Source organism: Cervus elaphus, chromosome 26, assembly GCF_910594005.1.
Source record: "Cervus elaphus chromosome 26, mCerEla1.1, whole genome shotgun sequence".
Classification (NCBI taxonomy): domain Eukaryota; kingdom Metazoa; phylum Chordata; class Mammalia; order Artiodactyla; family Cervidae; genus Cervus; species Cervus elaphus.
Window position 1 is genome coordinate 19,456,973 of NC_057840.1, and position 22,505 is coordinate 19,479,477.

Sequence of the window (22,505 nt, forward strand, 5' to 3'; positions counted from 1 at the left end):
ATCTTTACTTTTCTCCAGCACATTTCCCATCTAATATAGTGTTGTTTACTTTTGAAAAATTGTGATGAAATATACATAACCTTTACCATATTAACTATTTCAAAGTGTGCAGTTCATTCATATTGTGGTGTGACCACCACCATCCATCTTCAGACCAGTCTTCCTAAACTGAAAGGCTGTACCTGTTAAATAGCAACTCCTCATCCTTCCTTCCTCTCGTCACCCCTGGCAACCACCATTCTACTCTTGGTCTCTGTGACTTTGACTACTCTAGGTACCTTGTACCAGAGGACTCACATAGTTGCTCTTTTGTGACTGGAATGTTTTACTTCATAAATTTTATTTATTGAGTAGCTCACTTCGTGAGCATGTAAGCATGTAGGTGAGGAATTTCTTTCTGTATTATTCTCTGCTTAATTTCCGGTGCCTAGAGAGTCCCTGGGACCTAGGAGATTCAGAATAAATGTATGAATGAATGGCACTGATGGCATGCTGCTAAAATGGGGTGAGAATCAGTTGAACAGAGGACCACTGAGCACCTCTACGTGTTGGACATGGTGGATATAACAGAGATAAAGCCACTGGGCTGGCCTTGAATGTGTGTTAGAGTCAGTTGATTGAAAGATAATCATACCATAGTGAAATAAGTCCATAACTAAGCAAAGTTCACTGCCAACAAAACAGACATGAAGTTCTCCCAGTCTTGGAGGACCAGGGAAAAGACCTTCAAGGGCTACCTTTAAATCCTACCCCTGGGACTTCCCTGGTAGTCTAGTAGCTAAGTCTCTGCACCTTCACTGCAGGGGGCACAGGTTCAATCCCTGGCTGGGGAACTTAGATTTTGTATGCCTGCTGTATAGCCAAACTGAAAGAGAAAAAAAAAAATATAAATCACATTCAGGGAAATGAATGAGAGTTGACCAGGTGAAGAGTGTGGAGTTCAAAAGAACATTCTAAGCAAGGGGAACCATGATGATGGGGATCTTGCCTTTTCTGGGCCTTGAACCCTACTGACAATCTGGTGAAGCCTAGGGGTCCCTTCCTAGAATAAGTTTTTAATGAATAAAGTAAAATACATAGGATTACAAAGGCAATTGATTGTATTAAACTGCAGTTAGGAAAATTTTTAAGATATTTCAGTACTATATACTCAGCACTATATGTGATTCTTTCTTGCTGTACTAGGTACCAAGGTTTAGATGAGAAACGATAACAACTATAAATTTCTCTGTAATGATAATCGTACATAATATACTGCAGTACCTTCAACAGTTGCCATGTGATATAAAAATATATGTGATTTCTATTAGTGATAAAGTTATAGGTCCTAATAATACTACTGCCATTTGTGGGTTACATTCATAATTGGAGGAAGTACTAAAGTTCAGTTAGTTTGGTGAAAATAAACATAAGTTTTGTCCGTCCAAGTTTCTGGATTCCATCCAGAGACATCTCTCTCTGCAAACCCCAGATAATGAGCCCCAGGATTGATGGTGAGATATATAGATGGAAAAAACTAAGTTATTCAACATGCTTGGAGAATGAAATTTGTGGATGAGGAAGTAGGAAAAAGAGAAAGATGGGAGGGGTGAGAGAAGTAAGCAAGGGCCAGGTGTTGGTAAGCTTTACATACAATACTAAGGAGTTAGAAATTTATTTTGAGAGCTATGATGAAACATTGAAGTGTTAAAAGTGTGGTTATATCAAGCTCCAACATGTGTTCTAGAAAATTCTTCCAGACTGCAGTTTGGAGGATTCTGTGGGGGTAAAACTGGCCACAGGAAGCCAGTTTAACAGCGGTAGCAATTCTTCAGGGAAGAATGGAGGGGGGCTGAGCTAGGGAAGAGGCAGTGCAGGCGCTCAGTAAGTAAGGAAAGTGGGAGCCAGAGCTACTTAGAAGATAGAATTGACCAAAAAAAAAAAAAAAAAAAAAATCCCAGACCAAAGAATCTGACAAATGTTAGCAGGAAAATAAAGAACTCCATTTCCATTTTCTGAAGTTCCTGCAATAATAGATGATGAGTATAAAATGCCCAGTGAAAAACCACAGCAGTTGCTAGAGAAGTGATGTAATGTAATGGAAAGAGAATCTCAAATGTCACCAATTGATGTGGACCTTCTTATCTGTGTGACCATGGGGAAGTTACTTAATCTTTCTGATGCCCAGAATCTTTGTTGGTAAAGAAAGGCTAAGGACACCTACGTGCATTGCTGAATTATTAGACACAGGGAGGAAGAAACCACTGAACATTTTCTAAAGTAAGGGCTATAAAAATGCTACTTGTGGGTAAATATAATCAGTCACTAAAGGGTAATTATTATAAGTCAGAATTTACTAAGAGTTGAAGAGGCATTTGAAGAAAGTAACCCATGCAATTTCTAACATCTGGTTAAGTGTTATGGATCTCATGAAACTATAGCTGACTAGGAAAAAAGTGTAGAATTTAGCTGAGTGTGAGTAAGAGTGAGGGATAGGCAACAATAAGACTTCTCAGGTAGAAGAATGGTAAGACTGACATGGAGGCCTAGTGTCTGTCTTCCTGAGATAACAGAGGTGATGAGTTATGCCAAGGAGTATAGGGTATAGGGATGCTGAATGTGTCCCAAATGTGGAGGACTTAAACCATCCAAAGCGGTCAGCTGACATTATAGTAAAACCTATACAAAAATATGGTTCCTAATATTAGTTTATGCTTCTGCTTCATAAGCCAACTAACAAAGATTTCCAATCTGGAAAAAAGATTTCCAATTTGGAAACAGTGTCTAGATATGTCTGTTCATTCTAGTTTCAGAGAAAGAATTAGGCCATTTCCTTCTGACAGGGTTTTGAAGCCTCTGGTAGCTTTGCGATTAGCAAAATTATGACTTTATTTTTGCCCTGTGGTAGGTGGGGATGAATAATATAATTTAAGCTAAAGCATATTAGCATCAGCTATTCTCAAGAGGGCCCAAATACCTCAGTTCTTCACAAAATGAAATACTTCTTTGAATTAAAAAAAAAAAAAAAGTACATCAAGAAAAGGAGAAAACCAAACAACAGTAGGTATCTGAGAGAATTTATTGCCACAAAGAAGGAACTTCAGCTTCTAAGGCCAAGTTTGCTACTTCTCTACAAGACTCTGGAGAAGTTCTGTCCTCTTGCACTGCCTTTTTTCCTCAAGAAAATCTCCACTATAATCTGACTAAAGTGCAGAGATTTCTTAATGGGATAGTCAAGGAGGGGAAAGGCAAGGAGGAGTGGATTTAGAGATGAGAGTGAAAAAGACTTTTTATTAAAGAGTCCAAAAGATAAGGTGATGGGGGTGGCTTGCACCAAAGCCCTGGAAATAAAGAGAAGGGGATTAAAAACAAAAGTCGTTTTAGAGGTAAACTCAATAATAGTATGTGCTAATTAATTTATTGCATTGATATTGCAAGAAAAGAAAGAGGAATATGTTTAGGTTTCTGGCTGTAACAAACCAGTCTTTGGCAATTTCAGCTATTGAGCTGGGGGAAATTGGAGAAGGAATAAAATTAGGAAGAAAAATCAAGAGTTCAATTTTTGGACATGATTAATTCAAGTTATCTGTGAGACATTTGAACAGGAATATTAAGTAGGCAACTGGGAATAGGAATCAGACATTTAGAGAACTGATCAATTTAAGAAAGACATATGGATTGAATTTAAAGCACGGAAATGAATAAATCGGCGTGTTGCAAGAAGCGGGAGGAAGGGGCGAGAAAGGAGAGTGGAAAACGAGAAAAATGGGGAATGAGAGGGAGAGAGAAAAGAGAAAGAGATGGTGAAAGAGAGAGATAGGCAAGTTAGCCAACCATGCAACCAGAACCACTCTCATATTCCCCCAGAATCCCATAGAATGGAGAGGAGGAGCCTGAAATGGAACTAAGAAATAGCCCAGAGGTAGGAGGACAGCCTGGTCAGTCCTGGGCCATGAGCTTTTCATGCAAGAGTGGTCCACTGGGTGGCATGCCAAGAAAGAGGAAGCTGAGATGATGGATAAATGTCCACATGACAAGAGAAATACCAAAGAGCTTGATCTTAGAGTTCAAACAGAGGGATGAAAATTCACTGCAATCCAAGTTTCTGAGCCTTTAATAAGAAATATTTTCATGAAGGGGAGTCGGAAAAGCATTTTAAAAGTCATCTGAGTGTTTATGAGTTACAATGCCTTCTGATTTAGAATTTCAAACTCTTATCAAGTCTTGACTTGGCAATGCAAGACAGATTAGAAAGGAAAACCTGGCATTAAATTCAGATCAAATGGCATTAATGACTGATTACATGTTGGACCTATGGGTTTAGGCATCTGTTCTTTCCTTAGTGCTTTGTGCACATATAGCTAAGGAAGCAGAGAAATTTGGTGTCATTTGATTTAAAGAGATCTTGGGCAAATGAAATATCATTTCAGCAATGAAGCTGGACCACTGCAGTTGCTCTAGGGAGAAGTATCCATAGAAGATAAATTAATTGTGTTCACTAGTTCTTAAGCCTCTGGAAGCATCTAAATAACTTAGTAAAAGTGTGAGCCTACTGACCATGCAGAAGTCTTTTGAGAAATGACCTTTAAGCAATAAAATCCAAAAGCAAAGTGGTCTGAGAGCAGCATGCTTACAAGTAGACTTATGAGTAAAATTACAACTTACACCATAACAGAAAGTGTAGAAAGGCAGGCTAGAAAGGTAGGTCATAATATTGAGGTCTGTCTTGATAATATTTAACATGCTTTGAGCACTTAGTATATACTAGGCACTGAGGTCAAATGCTTTACACACATTATATCATTTAATTCTCACAACGGTTCTAAGAGGTTAAGAGTTGTCATTAAAACCCATTTTACAGATAAGTCAATAGGCTTAGAACTTCCCGTTTGTCCAATATTACAAAGCTGGTAAGAATGCAGCTAAGAATCTAACTGGCTTTGTCTGATTGCTATTAGGAGGACAATAGTTTTGTCCTATAAATGTTTGGGTGTTTCTTCTACTTTTTGGGCTTCCCTGGTGGTTCAGATGGTAAAGAAACTGCCTGCAATGTAGGAGACTTGGGTTTGATCCCTGGGTTGGGAAGATCCCCTGGAGAAGGGCATGGCAACCCACTCCAGGATTCTTGCCTGGAGAATCCCCATGGACAGAGGAGCCTGGTGGGCTACAGTCCATGGGGTCACAGAGCCGGACATGACTGAGAGACTAAGCTACTTTTTAGTATAACTCAGAATGTTTTGATTTTAGAAGTTTAGAGGTGGGACTTCCCTGGCGGTCTAGTGGCTCAGATTCCAAGCTCCCAATGCAGGGGGTCTGAGTTCAATACCTGATCACAGGGAACTAGATCCTGCATGCTGCAACTAAAGATCCTGCATGTGCAATGAAGATCAAAGATCCCACATGCTGCAACTAAAACTTTATGCTGCCAAATGCATAAATTTAAAAAAATGTTTAGAGATAAAATCAATGCAATTGGACACAATTTGGACAATTACACTATGGCTAAATGGCACAAATTGAAATATTCAATAGTAGTAGAAGTAAATTGCCGCTCTTTCCACTGAGAGGCGAAGTTTATGTTTCCACGTCTCCAATCTGAACTGGCCCTGTGACTTTCTTAATGAATCAATGCAGTGGAAGTCACACTGTAGAACCTGCAAGTCTGGGCCTTATGAGATTGGCAGATTCCACTTTGCTCTTAGAATATATCCTCTCAGAAGCCAGTGGCCCTTTAAGAAGTTTGACCGTCTTTAAGACCGTGACGCTGTGAGGAAAGTCAAGCTACACAAAGAGAGAGAGAGAGGCCAAGAGAGAAGCAACGGGGAACAGACATGAGAGTGAAGCTTTCTTGGACTTGCCCGTCCAGCCTAGCCACCAGCTGAACGCAGGCCAGGAACGGACCCAGCCAACATCATGGAACAGCGCTACTCTAGTGAGTCAACCTGAATTCCTGATCCATAGGATCATTAGCCAAAAAAAAGAAGAAAAAAAAGGGGGGGGATGTTTTCAGCACTCAATTTGGGGTGTTTTTTTGAGGGGGGTTATTTTGTTATGCAAACAATAGACAACACAAACATAGTACATTTTGGGTGAAAAAAAGTATGCTCTCTTTTGGTGGGACAGAGAGGAAACATTCCTACAGTTCTACTTTGAGTCCCAGTGGCTGATGTAGGACAGCCAAGATGATAAACCCATGAGCTCTGTGGCCCAGTGGTTAATTTCATTAGGTCTGAAACAAGCAGCATTTTCAAGAAGAAAAACTAGCGGAGAAGCACTTCATAGTTTAGAACTACATTTTCTTCTGTGTATGCTGTGTATCATCAGAGTGATGCATCTGTGTAATCATTATCCACTTTTTTAATAGTTGGAACTCATCCTTGATAGGTCCTTTTTGCTTTTTTCTTTATATTAAATATACCATCTATCATGGTTTAGAGACCATCTGAGGCAGGTTACAGTGAGAAACAACAGAATTAAAATAAAAATACGAGCTCAAAACTAACTTCAGCAACTGAGAAGTCATTTCTGAAGATTTGTCTGATTTTTTCACTGAAATTTACCTTTAAATTTAGCTTTGAGTTTCCTGGCAACTGAGGCAAACCTGTGGGATTATATCATGCTAACTGTGATTTCTTTCAGAAAAGAAGAATCTTTCGCCTACTGCTAAATTATAAGGGCAATTTATTATGTAGATCTCTTCACAGGGAACAGTAAATGATAGGAAAAAAAAAAACCAGCTTCCAAAGACATGTCATTTAGAATATAAATGTGTCTCAGACACAGAGTGTTCACATATGCCTCCACTTAAAACAAAGCAGAATTAAATATAAGGGACTTTTCATTTCAATAGGGGTTTTAAGATTAACTCCTCTCTCTTCTCTCCCATTATTAGCATTTCATAATATCCTATCTTTTTGTTTCAATTTATTTTTAAATAAATAAATTGGATTTATTGTTAACCCTCCCAGTCCCAAGGATTTATTGATAACCCTCCCAGTGCCAAGCCCTGAGGGTATAATTGGAAGCAAAAGAGAGAGAAGGTCCTTGTCCTCATAGAGATCATAGTTCAGGAAAGTGAAAGTAAAGTCGCTCAGTCGTGTCCAACTCTTTGTGACCCCATGGACTGTAACCTACGAGGTTCCTCCATCCATGGAATTTTCCAGGCAAGAGTACTGGAGTGGGCTGCCATTTCCTTCTCCAAGGGATCTTCCCAACCCAGGGATCAAACCTGGGTCTCCCGCATTGCAAGCAGATGCTTTTACCTTTTGAGCCATAGTCCAGGAGGATATTAATCGATGTAAAGGACGTTAATTTTAGATACACCAATATGTGATTACAGATTTACAAGTGCCCTAATAAAAAGTACAAGGCATTATAAAAAGTATATACCAGAGAGATGTCATCCAAGTTCCTGGGGATGGGGTAAGATGGGGAGACTGAAGGTAAATATGCTTTCTTTTTTCTTATTTTTAATTGAAGAATAGTTGGTTTACAATGTTGTGTTAGTTTAAAGTGTACAGTAAAGTGATTCAGTTATATATAATTTTTTAGATTCTTTTCCCTTACAGATTATTACAAGATAATTGAGTTTAGTTCCCTGTGCTATACAGTAGGTACTTATTAAAGGAAGATATAATTTTTATGTCTGCATTCCTACCATAATGCCTAACACATATAGGTGCTAAATTCATGGTGGCTGTTGATGATGATAATACAAAAAACAAAATAGGGGTAGTTTCCACACTAATTCTGAACCTGTTTTTTGAAAGATAATGACTTTAGAAAGAAAGACAAGGCTAGAAATTTTCATTGTTCTGATTTTTGGAAAAGAATAAAATACATAACGCAAGAGCTGTCAAGATATCAGATTAAAACATTCCATCTAATTGAGATTAGGTCCAAGGGTTACTCTCAGATGACTGATTTAATGTGTTTTCTTTGTGCTAGAAGACTAATTATTAGCAATGGCTTCAGCATCTTATTAGTGGCAAGGTGAGAAGGTGTGGGCCCTTTTACGTAGAAACTGACTAATAGACAAATAAATTAGATATGACTGTTTTGTCAGAGCTGATAAGCAAGGCCTTGTATATGGTAAGTGCCAAGTCCTGGTTCTTACTATGTAACATTTAATCTTTTAGGGTAAGTGGTTGGAAGAGAAAGCAATTATTTTGATGTTCTTTGGAGAAATTCATTTACAGATCATTATTATTTAGTTGCAAGTTCTTTGATGCTGTATTAGACATCTTATCAGCCATCTAGCTCCTAAAGCTTTATTACATAACATTTAGCAGCAATGTTTTTCTCTAAATTACTACTTACTTCTACTTCTAACACATCCCCATATTTTTAAAAACATATTCTCATGTACCAGACCCCTGTATATAACCTGATACTCTCCAGTGTGATAGATTTCCTGCAATATTTTGTTTCCTAGAATTTATAAATGATTTTGACAAAGTAAAAAATTATACCTTAGAGCCCATCCTGTTGGGATGTTCTCCATTTCATATATAACTGAAACTTCAATGATAAAGAAAAACTTTGGTCATGGGTTGAACTGTGTCCAGCTCCCAAATCATTATATTGAAATTCTAACCTTAGAACTTCAGAATGTGAACTTATTTGGAGATAGAGTCTTTACAAAGGTAACCAAGTTAAAATAAGGTGGGCCCTAATCCAACTTACTAATGTCCTTATAAAGGGCTTCCCAGGTGGTGATAGGGTAAAGAGTCCACTTGCCAATGCAGGAGATGCGTCCCCTGGGGAAGGAAATGGCAACTCGCTCCAGTGTTCTTATCTGGAAAATTTCATGGACAGAGGAGCCTGGCAGGCTACAGTCCATGAGCTCCAAAGAGTCGGACACAACTGAGTGACTGAGCACACACACAATGTCCTTCTAAGAAGGGAAAATTTGGACAGATAAATATAGAGGGAAGATATAGGGAGAAGATGGCCATCCAGAAGCACGGAAGAGAGCCTGGAACAGATCCTTTCCTTGCAGCCCTCAGGAGGAAGCAACTTTGCTGACCCCTTCCTCTGAAACTCTTAGCTTCCGGAACTGTGAGGCAATACAAATTTATTGCTTAAGCCACTCAGTTTGTGACAGTTTGTTATGGAAGCCCCAAGAAACTGATGGAAACTATTTCCATGAAAATCAAAGATAGTTCCTGGAAGCTTTTCTTACTTCTTACCGAGAGATGAATTAGAAATTCTATATTCTACCTCCATGAATTAAGTGCCATATATATCTTTAATCATGGCAAACTAAGATCATGGCATCCAGTCCCATCACTTCATGGCAAATAGTCGGGGGAACAATGGAAACAGTGACAGACTTTATTTTCTTGGGCTCCAAATTCACTGCAGATGGTGACTGCAGCCATGAGATTAAAAGACACTTGCTCCTTGGAAAAACAGCTATGACCAACCTAGACAGCATATTAAAAAGCAGAGACATTACTTTGCCAACAAATGTCCATCTAGTCAAAGCTATGGTTTTTCCAGTAGTCATGTATGGATGTGAGAGTTGGACTATAAAGAAGGCTGAGTGCTGAAGAATTGATGCTTTTGATCTGTGGTGTTGAAAAGACTCTTGAGAGTCCCTTGGACTGCAAGGAGATCCAACTCATCACTCCTAAAGGAACCAGTCCTAGGTGTTCATTGGAAGGTCCGATGTTGAAGCTGAAACTTCAATACTTTGGCCACCTGATGCGAAGAATTGACTCACTGTAAAAGACCCTGATGCTGGGAAAGATTGAAGGCAGGAGGAGAAGGGGATGACAGAGGATGAGATGGTTGGATGGCATCACTGACTTGATGAACTTGAGTTTGAGCAAGCTCCGGGCATTGGTGATGGACACGGAAGCCTGGTGTGCTGCGGTCCATGGGGTTGCAAAGAGTCAGCCACGACTAAGCGACTGAACTGAACTGACTAATATCTTTGATATTTCTTAACTCCTTAAGCCTTACAATTCTGTTAAACATATTCTTCAGTAAAACCCTATTCATTCAGCTTTTCTTGTTGTTACAAGGATATTTAAAAAATCGTTTATATCTAGCAGCATAAAAATACTAACCCAATCATCAAAAGAGAATCCAGTTTCAAATTCTGTGCTCAAATCTAGTTTCTACCAAGCCTGACCAAACAAAAACATTGTTTCACTACCTGTGTTAGAGTATTTTAATTCATTAATGCCTTGGGTTCTAGTTCTTCTTCACTTTTATGGGTTGTGATGTAGGCACTATTTAAAGCAGTGAAAAATGGATATTAAGATTCTCTTTAAATTCTTTCTCATTATCAATGTCCTCTCTGTTTAACCGTCTTGTTATTATAATTACACTTCATCTGCCCTCCCCAAGCCCTTTTGTTTTTATTGATCCATTAAACATATATTATTGACATATGTTTATGACATATATACTATTATGTACCAGACACTCAGGCAAAGCTCTGAATAAGACAGACAAAATCTCTGGGCTTAGGGAGTTTATATTCAAGGTTTCAGAGAAGCTATAAGAGACTGTAAAGAGAGTTCATTTCTAATGTCTTTACTTTCACACTACCTCTCCATTGTTTTGTTACTTAGCTTTACTTGAATCTTTTTAACTACTCTAGAAGCTACATACTGAGTTTTCTTTCTTACACTTCCCCCCCCCCCCCCAAATAACCCAAATTAGTACTGGTCTAGAAAGATTTAGGCTTCAAAGAATATTCAATTTTCAGAAAGAGCAATCTATAGAAAAGATATTTGTGACTAGAAAACATTGAAAATACATACTTTTACATATCGAACGATTTAATTTTTTTTCCTTCTCGGAATATTTTAAAGTTGGTTCCACAAAAATTTGAGTCTTCAAGTGTTTTAACTATTTGGGGGCCCTTTTTACCTTGCTATTTCTAGAAACTAAAATCTTGGCGCTGTCAGGATCTTTGATACTGGCTTATTTCACTCTACCAGACTCAGAGGTGGCAAGACATTCCCGAAGCTGCTGAGCGAGAAGAAGGCAGGTTCCCTGTTCCCTGTGGAACATGAGTCTGGGGGTATTTTCTGTCAAGCTTTCCTCTCTGGCCTTGATGTGAGCTTATCTTTCAGAGACAGGAGAGAAAGAGACAGAGAGGGGTGGAGGGAGAAAAGGAAAAAGAGAAAAGAGGAGGGCTAGAGGAAGAGAAAACGAAAAGAACCTTATGACTAGTCATCCCCAAAACAAAGGCATTTTGGGTGACTGCCCTGACTTAGGAGGACAAAAGAGACCAAGGTGACCCCCATGCTATAAAAATAGCTCAGCGGACTCTTCCCAGAAAAATGTCACAGCAGGCTCTGGAAAGCAATTAGAGTAATATTTTGGCATCTTGCATCACCAAGGGGAAGATTCTCCTGCCGTCCTAGTTACAGCCTTGATTTTCATTTCTCTTTGTTGTAAATACTTATGAAATCATTTCAGAATGCCGCGAAGAAATAGGTGAGAGAGAAAACAAACACTAATAGGAACCCTGTCCGCAGATGCCGGAGCCACTGCAGAAGGAAGCCAAGGCCACACCTCACCGCCTGGCTGGCTGCTCTCTCCATTGCCCTCCTCGTGGCCCCTTCTCCTCTTGCTCCTACACAGAAGCTTTCAAAATCGGCCAGCTCACTGTGTAGGCTGCCAGAGGAAGCTGGCCCATGGCTGGGGCCACCTGCCCTTAGACCAAGGATCTGGGGAGGTGGCTGGCGGATGACCTTCTTGTTCCCAGGTCTGGCAGATACACTGAGTCTAAGGACCTGGGCAGCCTGCTTTTCTGCTAGGAAGGATTGGACTTCTGAAGGATGGGACTCTCCAGAGAAGTAGTGGCCACTGCTCCAGTTAAAGCCCTTTGAGAAACCGTATGCCCTGTGAACTTAGCCTTCTTCAACTCCATGCAAGGGACAAACATCCTTATCCCATCATTGGTGGGGAGTCTATGCTCCAAGCTAGGAGCCAAGGTTCTAGTTAGCAGGTAGGAAGCAGCATCCCACGTAAGTCAGGAGGCTTCTCCTTATCTGGCAGTGTTAAGAACATTGACTTCAGGAATTCCCTGGTGGTCCAATGGTTAAGACTTAGCATTTTCACTACTGTGGCCTGGGGTTCAATCCCTGGTCAGGTAACTAAGATCCCACAAGCTTCAAGGCACGGCCAGAGGGGGAAAAAAATGTATTGCTTAGCTGTTTGGATTAACTAGTGTGCATAAAAATACATCACACTTTAAAAAAGATAACATCATGATAATTCCTTTAATAAAAAACTATCTTTAGCTTCACTTAAATTACTGATTAAGCTTTTCTGTCCATTCAGTTCCTATCAGTTCTTCCCCTTACACTTCTATAATCAGAAATCTCCAAATGAGGGCATGTGTTTCAATGACTTGCCATGCTCCATTTTAGATTTGCTTTATCTTGTTAAGCATTTACAGATCATAAGATATGGGTGCACTCAGAATGTCTCTTACAACAGCTTATATGTACTTGTTCTCCAAAAAGTGGAACTTTTAAGGAACTCGCTTTCCTTTCACAATATTTTCTAAGCATTGTGGCAGAATGAGAGCCTAACTATCCTGGGCTTTCTTGAGAACTGCCAAAGTGACAAATACCTGCTACTCTTTACCTGTGTACGGTGTTGCTGAAGAGTCATCCCCCAGCACAACCAAACCTAGCCAGTCCCTGCTGCAGTCCAACCCCCCTAAGACTCACTGTGCAAAGCAGGAAAGACCTCCTGACTTCAAAGTTCTCTTCACACTAAGGGGCTCCTAAGAGCACATTGAAAAATGAGGAAAAACCATAGTAATTAGGAAAATGCTTTAAGGATTCTAGGTAATAGAATACACAATGCGTAATGCATAGTGTTGAAGTCAGTGATTTATATTAATATAAAATCAAAAGACAGTAGTGAATCATGACTATGTCTATCTTGTTTGTCCCGACTAGAAAATCATTACACAAAAGAAGTTGTGGTGTGGGCACTGATCATTAAATGAGCTGAGTTCAAGGTTCCCTGCCAGCTGCTAAGTGTAGTGACAACTTGTCTTCGAGTTGGATTTAAGTTATTTTTCAAAGTCCTCACATATATTATCCACATCTAAACACAGAACTAAAATGCATTACCTTCCTAAGCCATTCATCTATCTCAAGACAGAAACCACTTAGGGATCACTTAATACAGGGATTCATTGATTTATTTGATTCATACATTCATTTAACAAATATGGTTTGACTAGTAAGGAATATAGAAGTGGCTCAGATGGCAAAGAATCTGCCTGCAATGCAGGAGACTGAGATTTGATTCCTGGGTTGGGAAGATCCCCGGTAGAAGGGAATGGCTATCCACTCCGTTATTCTTGCCTGGAGAAGTCCATGGACAGAGGAGCCTGGCGGGCTACAGTCCATTGGGTCATGAAGAGTCAGACATGACTGAGCAACTAACATGCACACATAGGCGGGGATATAGAGAACAAGATAACGGGTTCTCTATCCTTAAGGACCTTCCTGCCCTATGGGAGCTCCCGGTGGGTCTGTAAAACCGGTGGGTTTACAGCATAGGGTGATTGCAGTTGTGTTCTATGCCCTCGAGTGCACACAGGGGTGACTCAAATGGCTCAGAATTTAGCTACTTCTGAAGACAGTACAGTAGAAGCCATTGAAATCTCCACTGTGGTTTCAGGAAGTATGATTAAATATATCTTGGAGAAATCCAAGACAGACTTCTGATTCCTACTGCCTTCCAGTGGGAAGTCATTCTAGGAGTCCAGGGGGAGATGTCATTCACCACAGCTGTGACCACCATGGTCTCCCGGCTTCACTCCGCCCCATATAATCCTCTCTGGATGGAATTTACAGTTTTCAGTGGGAAAAGCCATCCCTACAGAGGTCAATGCCTCACTGTCATTTACTGCAGTGGCTCGAATAGAAATACTGGTGGTGCTAAAGCTGACTGCCTGAGTTTGGATTTTGGCTATACCTCTTTCTAGCACCATGACCTTGAACTGCTTACTCAACTTCTCTGACTCAATTCCTTTGGCTGTGAAATGGGCATAATGGAGTGATTGGGATGACTATACCAGTAAAGTGTTGTACTAGCGAGGCTTGACCCTTAGGAAACATTCAATAAACGCTAGCCCCCTGAGAAGACGTAAAGAGCTTCCCATAAGAAAAGGACTTTTATTATCATTCCAATTCAGCTGCTTTCAGGAGTTGAAGGACAGGGAAGCCTGACATGCTGCAGTCCATGGAGTTAAAAAGAGTCAGACACGACTTAGTGACTGAACAGCAACAAATAGAACAGTCAAGGGAAGTAAAATATAAAGGGATGAAGTGTTTGAAACAGTGGTGGAGAATAACCACTTCAGAGGAGGTTGATCTTGTTTCTCTGTTCCGCTAGAGGGAACATCATAACTAGCCTGAAACCCTTTGCTTTATTCCCCATCATTTTTAGAGAAAGGAGGAAGCTAGGGCCATCAGACCTCTTCAAGTCTCCTTTGACCACACTGGATTGTTTAACATCACAGATAGGATGTGCAGTGGTGAAGGATACAGACTTTGCAGCCATATGCTTTGATCCAACCCCTGACTTCCCACAAACTAGCTGCATGATGTAGGATTACTCCCTCTACCTCGGCCCACGACACTTCTTCATCTGCCATATTGGGATAACAATAGTATCTCCCATAGACTTTTCATGTTTGAGAAATTAAATTAAATGTGTAATATACTTCAGCCTTTGAGAGCAGTGATCAGCAGTATCAGGGCTGTGTAAGTGTGGTGGTGGTCAGTCTCTCAGTCGTGTCTGACTCTTTGTGACCCCATGAACTGTAACCTGCCAGGCTCCTCTTTCCATGGGCTTTTTCAAACAAGAATACCTGAGTGGGTTACCATTTCCTACTCTAGAGGATCTTCCTGACCAAGGGATCAAATTCTGGTCTCCTGCATCTTCGGCATTGAACTCGAATTCTTTACTGCCGAGCCACCGGGGTAAGCATAAGTGATAGTCATTATAAAACGTTGTCATCAGTAAAGAACAATGCAAAAGATTGATTGTTCAAATGCACAAAATCATGATATACTGAGTCAAAACAAGTTCAACAAGAAGTGTCTTGTCAAAATTGGGGGTCACAAGGCAGTTAGTACTAGGTAGATGAACTGGATTTCGTCCCTACTCTATTTCTTAAAGAATGAATGAATGAGGCCTGAAGCGCTGAGCCAGTTTGAGAGCATAATAATTAAAAAAAGACACTTGATCTGGAAGTGAAAACCCTACCTGTGAGGAGTGGCTTAGACCCATTTTACTGGAGTAAACGATTCACCTGCCAAGCACTGTTTCTACATCTTTAAAGTAGGCAGGTCAATGCAGGTCAGTAAGTTTCTAAGGTGCATATTCCAAATCCAAAATTCCATCCCACCTAGTTATCCTCTGAAATGTTATGAAAGATAATGTGATTCTGTCTTTAGAAGTCTTAAAAAGACCCTGATGCTGGGGAAAATTGAAGGCAGGAGGAGAAGGGGATGACAGAGGATGAGATGGTTGGATGGCATCACCGACTTGATGGACAAGAGTTTGAGCAAGTTCCGGGAGTTGGTGAAGGATATGGAATCCTGGCCTGCCGCAGTCCAGGGGGTCGCAAAGAGTCGGACATGACTGAGCGACTGAACTGAACTGATTTACATACCTAAGGAATTTTCAAAATGGATTATCAAGTTGAAGATAATATCATTTTTGGTGTTTTCTGAGTCATAATGCTGGCCTTCCTGGTGGCTCAGATGGTAAAGTATCTGTTTGCAATGTGGGAGACCCAGGTTCAATCTCTGGGTTGGGAAGATCCCCTAAAGAAGGGAATGGCTACCCACTCCAGTATTCATATCTGGAAAATTCCATAGACAGAGGAGCCTGGCAGGCTACAGTCCATGCAAGAATCTGAACCATGAACAAATCTTTAAATCCATGAAAATGGATTATCTTTAGCAAACGCTATACCTTTTAAAGCTCTTAGATTGTGACAATAAAACTGATAAGGACATTTTCCCATTTATCTTAAATGAATTTTTCAGAGATTCTAAGAATAAAGAATAATCCATAGGCATCTAATGTTAACTTACCATTAACACATACAGAATGAAAGTAGAATTCTTACCTAGTTTAGCTTAGCTATTCTCAACTAAATGAAATTAAGCTGATTTAGTTGAGCTTTAAAGACACAGTGGTGGGAAGCATAAATCCAAAGGATTTGGGAGAACTAGCACCAGGACTGCCTTTCTTCAGATTGTGTTCCTTGAGGCTGGGTTCCCCAGAGCTGCCTCAGTCATGACTGAGGGTTGGAAAGAAGCTTCGAGAGAGCCAGCTGAGGACTAGTCCCCTTCATAGGTTTTATAAATTGCATAATGGCATAAAGATTTTACTTGGGGAGAAAAAAGATTCTGTTATGGAAGAAAAAAGGGGGTGGGAGTGTGATTCAAAAATAGAAAGTGTGGATTAAGAATATGGGCTTTGGGTCAAAGAAAATTTAAATTTTGGTTCTGCTACTTTTTAGTTAAGTGATATTGGGCTGGTCGTTTAATCTCTCTTAAGCCGTGCTTTGCACATTTAATGTTTTCTTACTTCACAGGATGACTCTGAGGATTTCATGAGCTAATACATATAAAACACTTGACCCATAACTTCTAGAACATAGCAAGCTCTCAATAAATGGTGCCACACTTACTGTCCTAAATGAATCACAGGGTGGATCATTCTGCCTTCCCTTTTGGCGACCTTCTTAGGCTTCTTATGAAATGTCTCAGAGGTGTAGGAAGCACTAGTTAAGCTTTCTGCCATCAAAATTTGGGTCCAAACCTCCATGTTTTTAGTAAGCCCTAAAAAATCTATGGGTTTTTTCCAAGATCTATTCATGGTTTAATGTGGGCACTGGACAAAGGTTCATTTTGTAAGACTGTCTAAGTAGGTTAAAAATAAAATATGCAGAAATCTGTGGAACTTCAACAATAGAATATAAGAAAAATGTATTATTCTTAGCTGAGAACAAAGGCATTCTAGTATACAAATGTGCATAAAGATGCATAGAGAAGATCTGGGAAAGATAGATGCCAACATTTACCTCTGGATAAGAGAGGCAGAGGGATTTACCTGGGTATTATCTTAATGTTTTACACATTTATTTACATATCAGCTGTGTAATTAAAGGCCCCAAACAAACAAAGGAATCAAAAAGCAAAACCTAAAGCAAAGTCATGGTACAAACTGAAATGAACTTTCAGAAAAGATAATGTATGGACAAGAATCAAAGACTTTATCCCTTAGGGCCCTCCATGACTTGACACAAAGGCATATTCTGCTGTTTTGTCCTTGAAGAGTAAGGACAAGAGGGGAGGTTTCTGATACTATCTCCAGAAAACGATAGACCCAGGTTCAAAGGCAGATGAAGCTGCCGGGCTGGATGCATGTGTGCTAAATCGCTTCAGTCATGTCTGACTCTTTGGGACCCTGTGGACTATAGCCCACCAGGTTCCTCTGTCCATGGGATTCTCCAGGCAAGAATACTGGAAGGGGTTGCCAGGCTCTCCTCCAGGAGATCTTCCTGACCGAGGGATAGAACCCATGTCTCTTAGGTCTCCTACATACCTTGGTTTCAAGTTCTTTCTCTCTGCAAGCACTCAGGTTAGACATCAGTACCCTGGCTAGTTCTTTGCAAAATGCAAGGTCTACAGAAGCAACAACTGAAGGCTACCGTTAAATTCTGCTTTTAAGCAAAAAAGAAACTAGATAGTAAATTAACAGTTATTATAGCACATTTTGATAGCAAAGAAGAGAAAACTTAAAATCTACCTGACAGTTACTCAGTTGATTAAATATATCTGATTGAGAAGTATTAAAGTAAATAAATAAACACAAGCCAAAAGTCAACCAACCAAAAAAAAAAAATCACCATCACTGTCCCTTCAGTACCACCAAATTAATTAATTAAATGAGAGTAAAGAGTTTTAACTACTGAGTTATGAGCTCTGGCGTTGTTTGTTTATTATCAAAACATTTGTTTACTGTGTTGGAAATTGTTTTTTTACAAAGTGCTCTTTCCTTGGAAAGAAATATCTTGGCTACAGGGAAAATGAAGAAACACAGTGGACTCTTGAGAAGTAGCATTGCCTTGCTCCAATTCAACTTGAGTTTCCTCCAGCGGGAGACCTCCTTGCCAGTCGCTGAGGCCTCTGGAGCAGAAGCCAGGACAATGTGGGTTTTGCTTTGGTTTTAATGAATATGTTTTGACCCATGGACTTTAGGGGAGGTTTTGCTCTACTGATGGGAATTCAGTCACAGGTGTGTGGGAAACTGTGTTAGCCCTCTGGCCTGGACTGACATGCTGTTCCCAGCCCTGCCTTCCCAGCTTGCCCATTTGGTGCAGGACGTAGTCCAGCCCAGTTCACTGTGTTTTGGTGGTGATTTAAGTGAAGGGCAGTGTTTCTGGAGCAGCACTTGAAAGACCTGAATGAAGGAACTGAGAATGAATGAAGAGAATCATTTTGATGGAATTGCCCTAGGGTATCAAATAGACCAGGGCAGCTGGGGGCTGGAGGAATGTCAGTCATCAGTTGCTTAACAATCATTCATTTCTTACCTCCCACTTATGTGTAAATTTGCAGATTTATGCCGACCACCAGTGGGACCATTACAATGAACTGAGTTTATTGTGAAACACAAGGAAAACCCCCTCCCTTTTCTTTGCTCATTTACAAGCGGTGAACGTTAACGTCCTGAATACAAGAACAAGAATGAAATAAAAGTATACCGCAGCATAACCCCATATTATCACTTGAATTCACACTGCCCGTGAAAAGAAAGACGGTTGTACCAAGTAAAACTGAGGCAACTTGAAACAGAGGATTTAAAATGCTGGACTCCATCAGTTCTCTGAAAGGTCATTCTAGTCCTTTGCTATTTTTACCATAGATAGAGACTCAGCAAGTTATTGGCTGGATGGATCTGGGAAGCTAGAAGCTGCTGCTTCTGAGGCAGGAAGATGATAAAGCTGCACTTGAGACTGAGTGAATGAAAGGTGTGGGAAAAGTTGAAGCCTTCAAAGATAAGAGAGAGCCAGAGCGCACCACGGAATTAGTCCCCAACCAAATCAACTAGCCAGTAACTGTGCCCAGGCCAATTCTCTTTGAAACTGCTTGTAATCTTGTGGCTTTGGTTGGGAAATTCCCTTTCCCGGCTCTAAACCATCCTTAGGACATCTCAGCCCAACCCCCTCCTCCCAAAGCAACTCTGCCTAGGCGCCCCCACCCTCAAATCTGCATCAAGTCAGGTCTATTTCCCAGCTGGACCACTGCCACCAGACACACAGGACTTCCATTCCGGGCTTTGCCACCGAAACTCGGGCTTACCTCCGGCAAGCAATCAAAGGCATTTCAGACAAGAGCAGAAAACAAAAGAAGCAAACAAAACCTGTCCTTACCCGCTTCTTAAAAAATTGGAAGGCTGAGCATTTCTTGACTGGGAATCCATTCATGTCTTTGTTTACCATTTTCCACAGTGGGGAGTTCACGGTTAACAGATCCAGGGTGGCCCCCACCTGGTCAGTGCATCTGGTTCCCGACTTGCCTCCTGGGATAGTTGACGAAGACGGAGCGGGATGGAGAATCCAGCGCGGCTCAGGTTTTCACTCACACATTCTGCAGCACCGGCTACTGCAGCAACCTCTCCCCGCTCTCAGTTTCCACCGACAGTGGCTCTTCTCTTTCCATCACGGCTCCGAAAGGCAGGCATCACCGCAACAGGACCCCAGGATGCCCCGGATTCCGAGGAGAGGCTCTGGCTGCTGCCCAGCAGGAGAAGGGCACCCCCTGCGCGCCCCCAGCTACCTGGCGGCTCTGCGGCGTGTGCACTGGGACAGTCGCTCTGCTCCAGGTGATGCGCTTGTGGAGGCTGCCGGAGAGGAGAGCTGTTTTTGATTGTGCAAGTTCCAGCGGGAGCTGTAGTTAAGCAGCTGAGAGAAGGAGTAAGAAAGAGCCGAAGCCAGAGGAAAGGGAGGGGGAGGGGGGCGGGAGAGCCGCGCCAGAAAAGCAGAGGGAGAGGGAAAGCAGTGCTGGAAGACAGCGATTCATGAATATCTGAGCAGCGCGGATGGAGGGTAGGCATCAGCGCAGGATGCTCTGAAAAGCTGTTGGCTCCCTTCGGGAGGTTTACTTTAATAGCTTCCCCCCCCCCCCCGCCCCTTTCTTTTTGTTAGGATCCTTTAAATCAGACTTTCTTATAACATGCAGAATGTTTTAATTTTGTGCTCATCGAAATTCTGTTGATACATATTCCTGGGGGCGGGGAGGGGACGGTTCTCAATGGAAATTTAATCAAATGTATTCCCGATCTGTCCAAATGTGGAGAAAAATAAAGTGTAACAATGGATGATCTCTCATTATGTAGAACCTTGCTAGTGTCCTCTTCCTACTTGTCATGAGATAATAGGCAACTGTGAACATTAGTGTGTGTGTGTGTGTGTTTTCCACTAAAGGAATCTGTTTAAAAAAGCACACAATGGGCATATATCCAAAGTGGCTTATGCAAAAAATACAAAGGGCATTACCAAAAAGTGTCACTGAATTCATTTAACAGAAAGGAAGACTCAAAATGCGTAAGAGGAGAAAGGTTTTTTTTTTTCCCATCAAGTGAAAATCTACCCTTCCTCATTTTTCACTCATGTTATTCTTTGCACATTCAATTCATTTTGAAGAGCCATGTGGTTTGTGTGTGGCCAATTTTTCCATGTTTACTTTTTCCTGTCGATATTTTATGGGGATTTTTTTAAACAAAGTTGATAGCTAAATGGAGAAAGCAAACAATCTTGGCATCCAATTGGGCACTGCTACGACATCAGTGTGTGGCTTTCTGCCAGTCGACTGACCTCACGGTGCCTCTTAGAAGGTGCCTCATCCATGAAATGGAGGCAGTCACTCACTCGTTCATTCACTCATTTATTAACTTAGTCATTCACTTGTTTGCTGCGTCATTCCGTGTATCTATTATATCCAAATGGAGCAAGTGTCCCCATGATGTAGAGCCTTTTCAATGTCACCACAAAGGAATATAGTTAATAAATGAGGGAAAGGCACAATGTCTACTTAATAAAATGAATGGCCAGCTCATTAAAAGCGATATGCCTAACATTATTAACATATTTATAAGACGGTCTGCAGCAAGGTTAACTGGGAAAGAGATGCACTGATTTCATTGAATTGGAATATACATCTTTAGAGCTGGGCCAGGGTTGGCAGGGAATAATAATGAAATCTTGTTAGCTAAATGCCTTGAAATTTCCAAAAGAAAAGGTAGCATGACCACATGATGGTATTATAACTGAAGAAAAATACATGCTTTATTTTAGAGAGATAGGTTAAGTTGTCCGAGATGCAAGAAGTATATATTGTTTAAACTCCAGCACATATAGCTTGCTGTGGTTCTTCTAAAGAGTTCATTAAAATTCTGGTAATTTGAAGAGAATTATTTTTTTGTCCCCATCAGGCGGTTTGTAGGACCTCAGTTCCCCCACCAGGGACTAAACCCAGGCCACGGCAGTGAAAGCACAAAATCCTAACCGCTAAGCAACCAGGGAACTCCCCAAAGAGAATTTTTAAGGCAGGTAGAAATATCCTTTATCATGATGATGGGGTGGATTATATGATTATGCATTTGTCAAAATTTATCAGACTTTATATATGAAGGAGGAAAATTTTACTCTATGTAAATTACAGTTCAATAAATCTGATTAAAATAAATCATGGCCATTCAAATTCTTTCCTGCTTCTCATACTGCCCCTTCCTTAAAAGTATTTAAGAGATATTAATTGAATTTGAGTGATATGCAAAAGAAGACCTCTCTAAGCATCCTGTTGGAAGTGGGAACTAGGGACCTTGCCTTGATTCCACACTGATACACGACACATACTGGTTTTAAGTGCACTGTACACTTATTTGGAGTGAAGAAAGGAAGGTTAATAGAAACCAGAGAGGAAGAGGTGAGGATAAAGCTAAATCCTATCCCTCCTCACCACTATATGCCACCCCCTGGAGCTGCTACTCTGCCACTGAGCCCGTGTTAGATCCTGTGGTAGGTCCCGTGAATGCGAATATCAATAGTTCATGTTCCTAAGGAAGTCACAGCCTGCTGAAGAAACACATATTGTGGAAAGAATGATATATTACTGTATGTTATAATTGACATATATTATGTAATATATGCTGTTGTTTTTCAATCACCAAGTCATGGCTGGCCCTTTGTGACCCCATGGACTGCAGCACACCAGGCCTCCCTGTTCCTCACCATCTCCCAAAGTTTGCCCAAGTTCCTGTCCATTGCACCAGTAATGCCATCCAGCCATTTGGATATATCCTCCATATCCAACATATCCTCTGTTGCCGTCTTCTCTTTCTGCCTTTATATGTTATGTAATAAGAATATACATATTATATATGATTCCATATGTACAAGTGTTAACTTCACCTTGGTTCGGAGGGGTGGCTGAGTGGTTTGGAGAGGA

At 40.8% G+C, this 22,505-nt stretch overlaps 1 protein-coding gene and 1 long non-coding RNA gene across 2 annotated transcripts in view; one reads left to right on the forward strand and one right to left on the reverse strand.

Annotated features, from left to right (window-relative positions):
* The window catches only part of SGK1 (serum/glucocorticoid regulated kinase 1), a 111,101-nt gene extending 90,961 nt beyond the window's left edge, over positions 1-20,140 (reverse strand). The window contains exon 1 of the mRNA XM_043888392.1: positions 19,430-20,140. Within this exon, the coding sequence (XP_043744327.1) occupies positions 19,430-19,498 (69 nt within the window). The 5' untranslated portion in view covers positions 19,499-20,140. The remainder of the gene's footprint in view (positions 1-19,429) is intronic.
* The window catches only part of LOC122684337, a 76,240-nt gene continuing 59,534 nt past the window's right edge, over positions 5,800-22,505 (forward strand). Inside the window, exon 1 of the long non-coding RNA XR_006337994.1 lies at positions 5,800-5,911. This is a non-coding gene — a long non-coding RNA (uncharacterized LOC122684337). The remainder of the gene's footprint in view (positions 5,912-22,505) is intronic.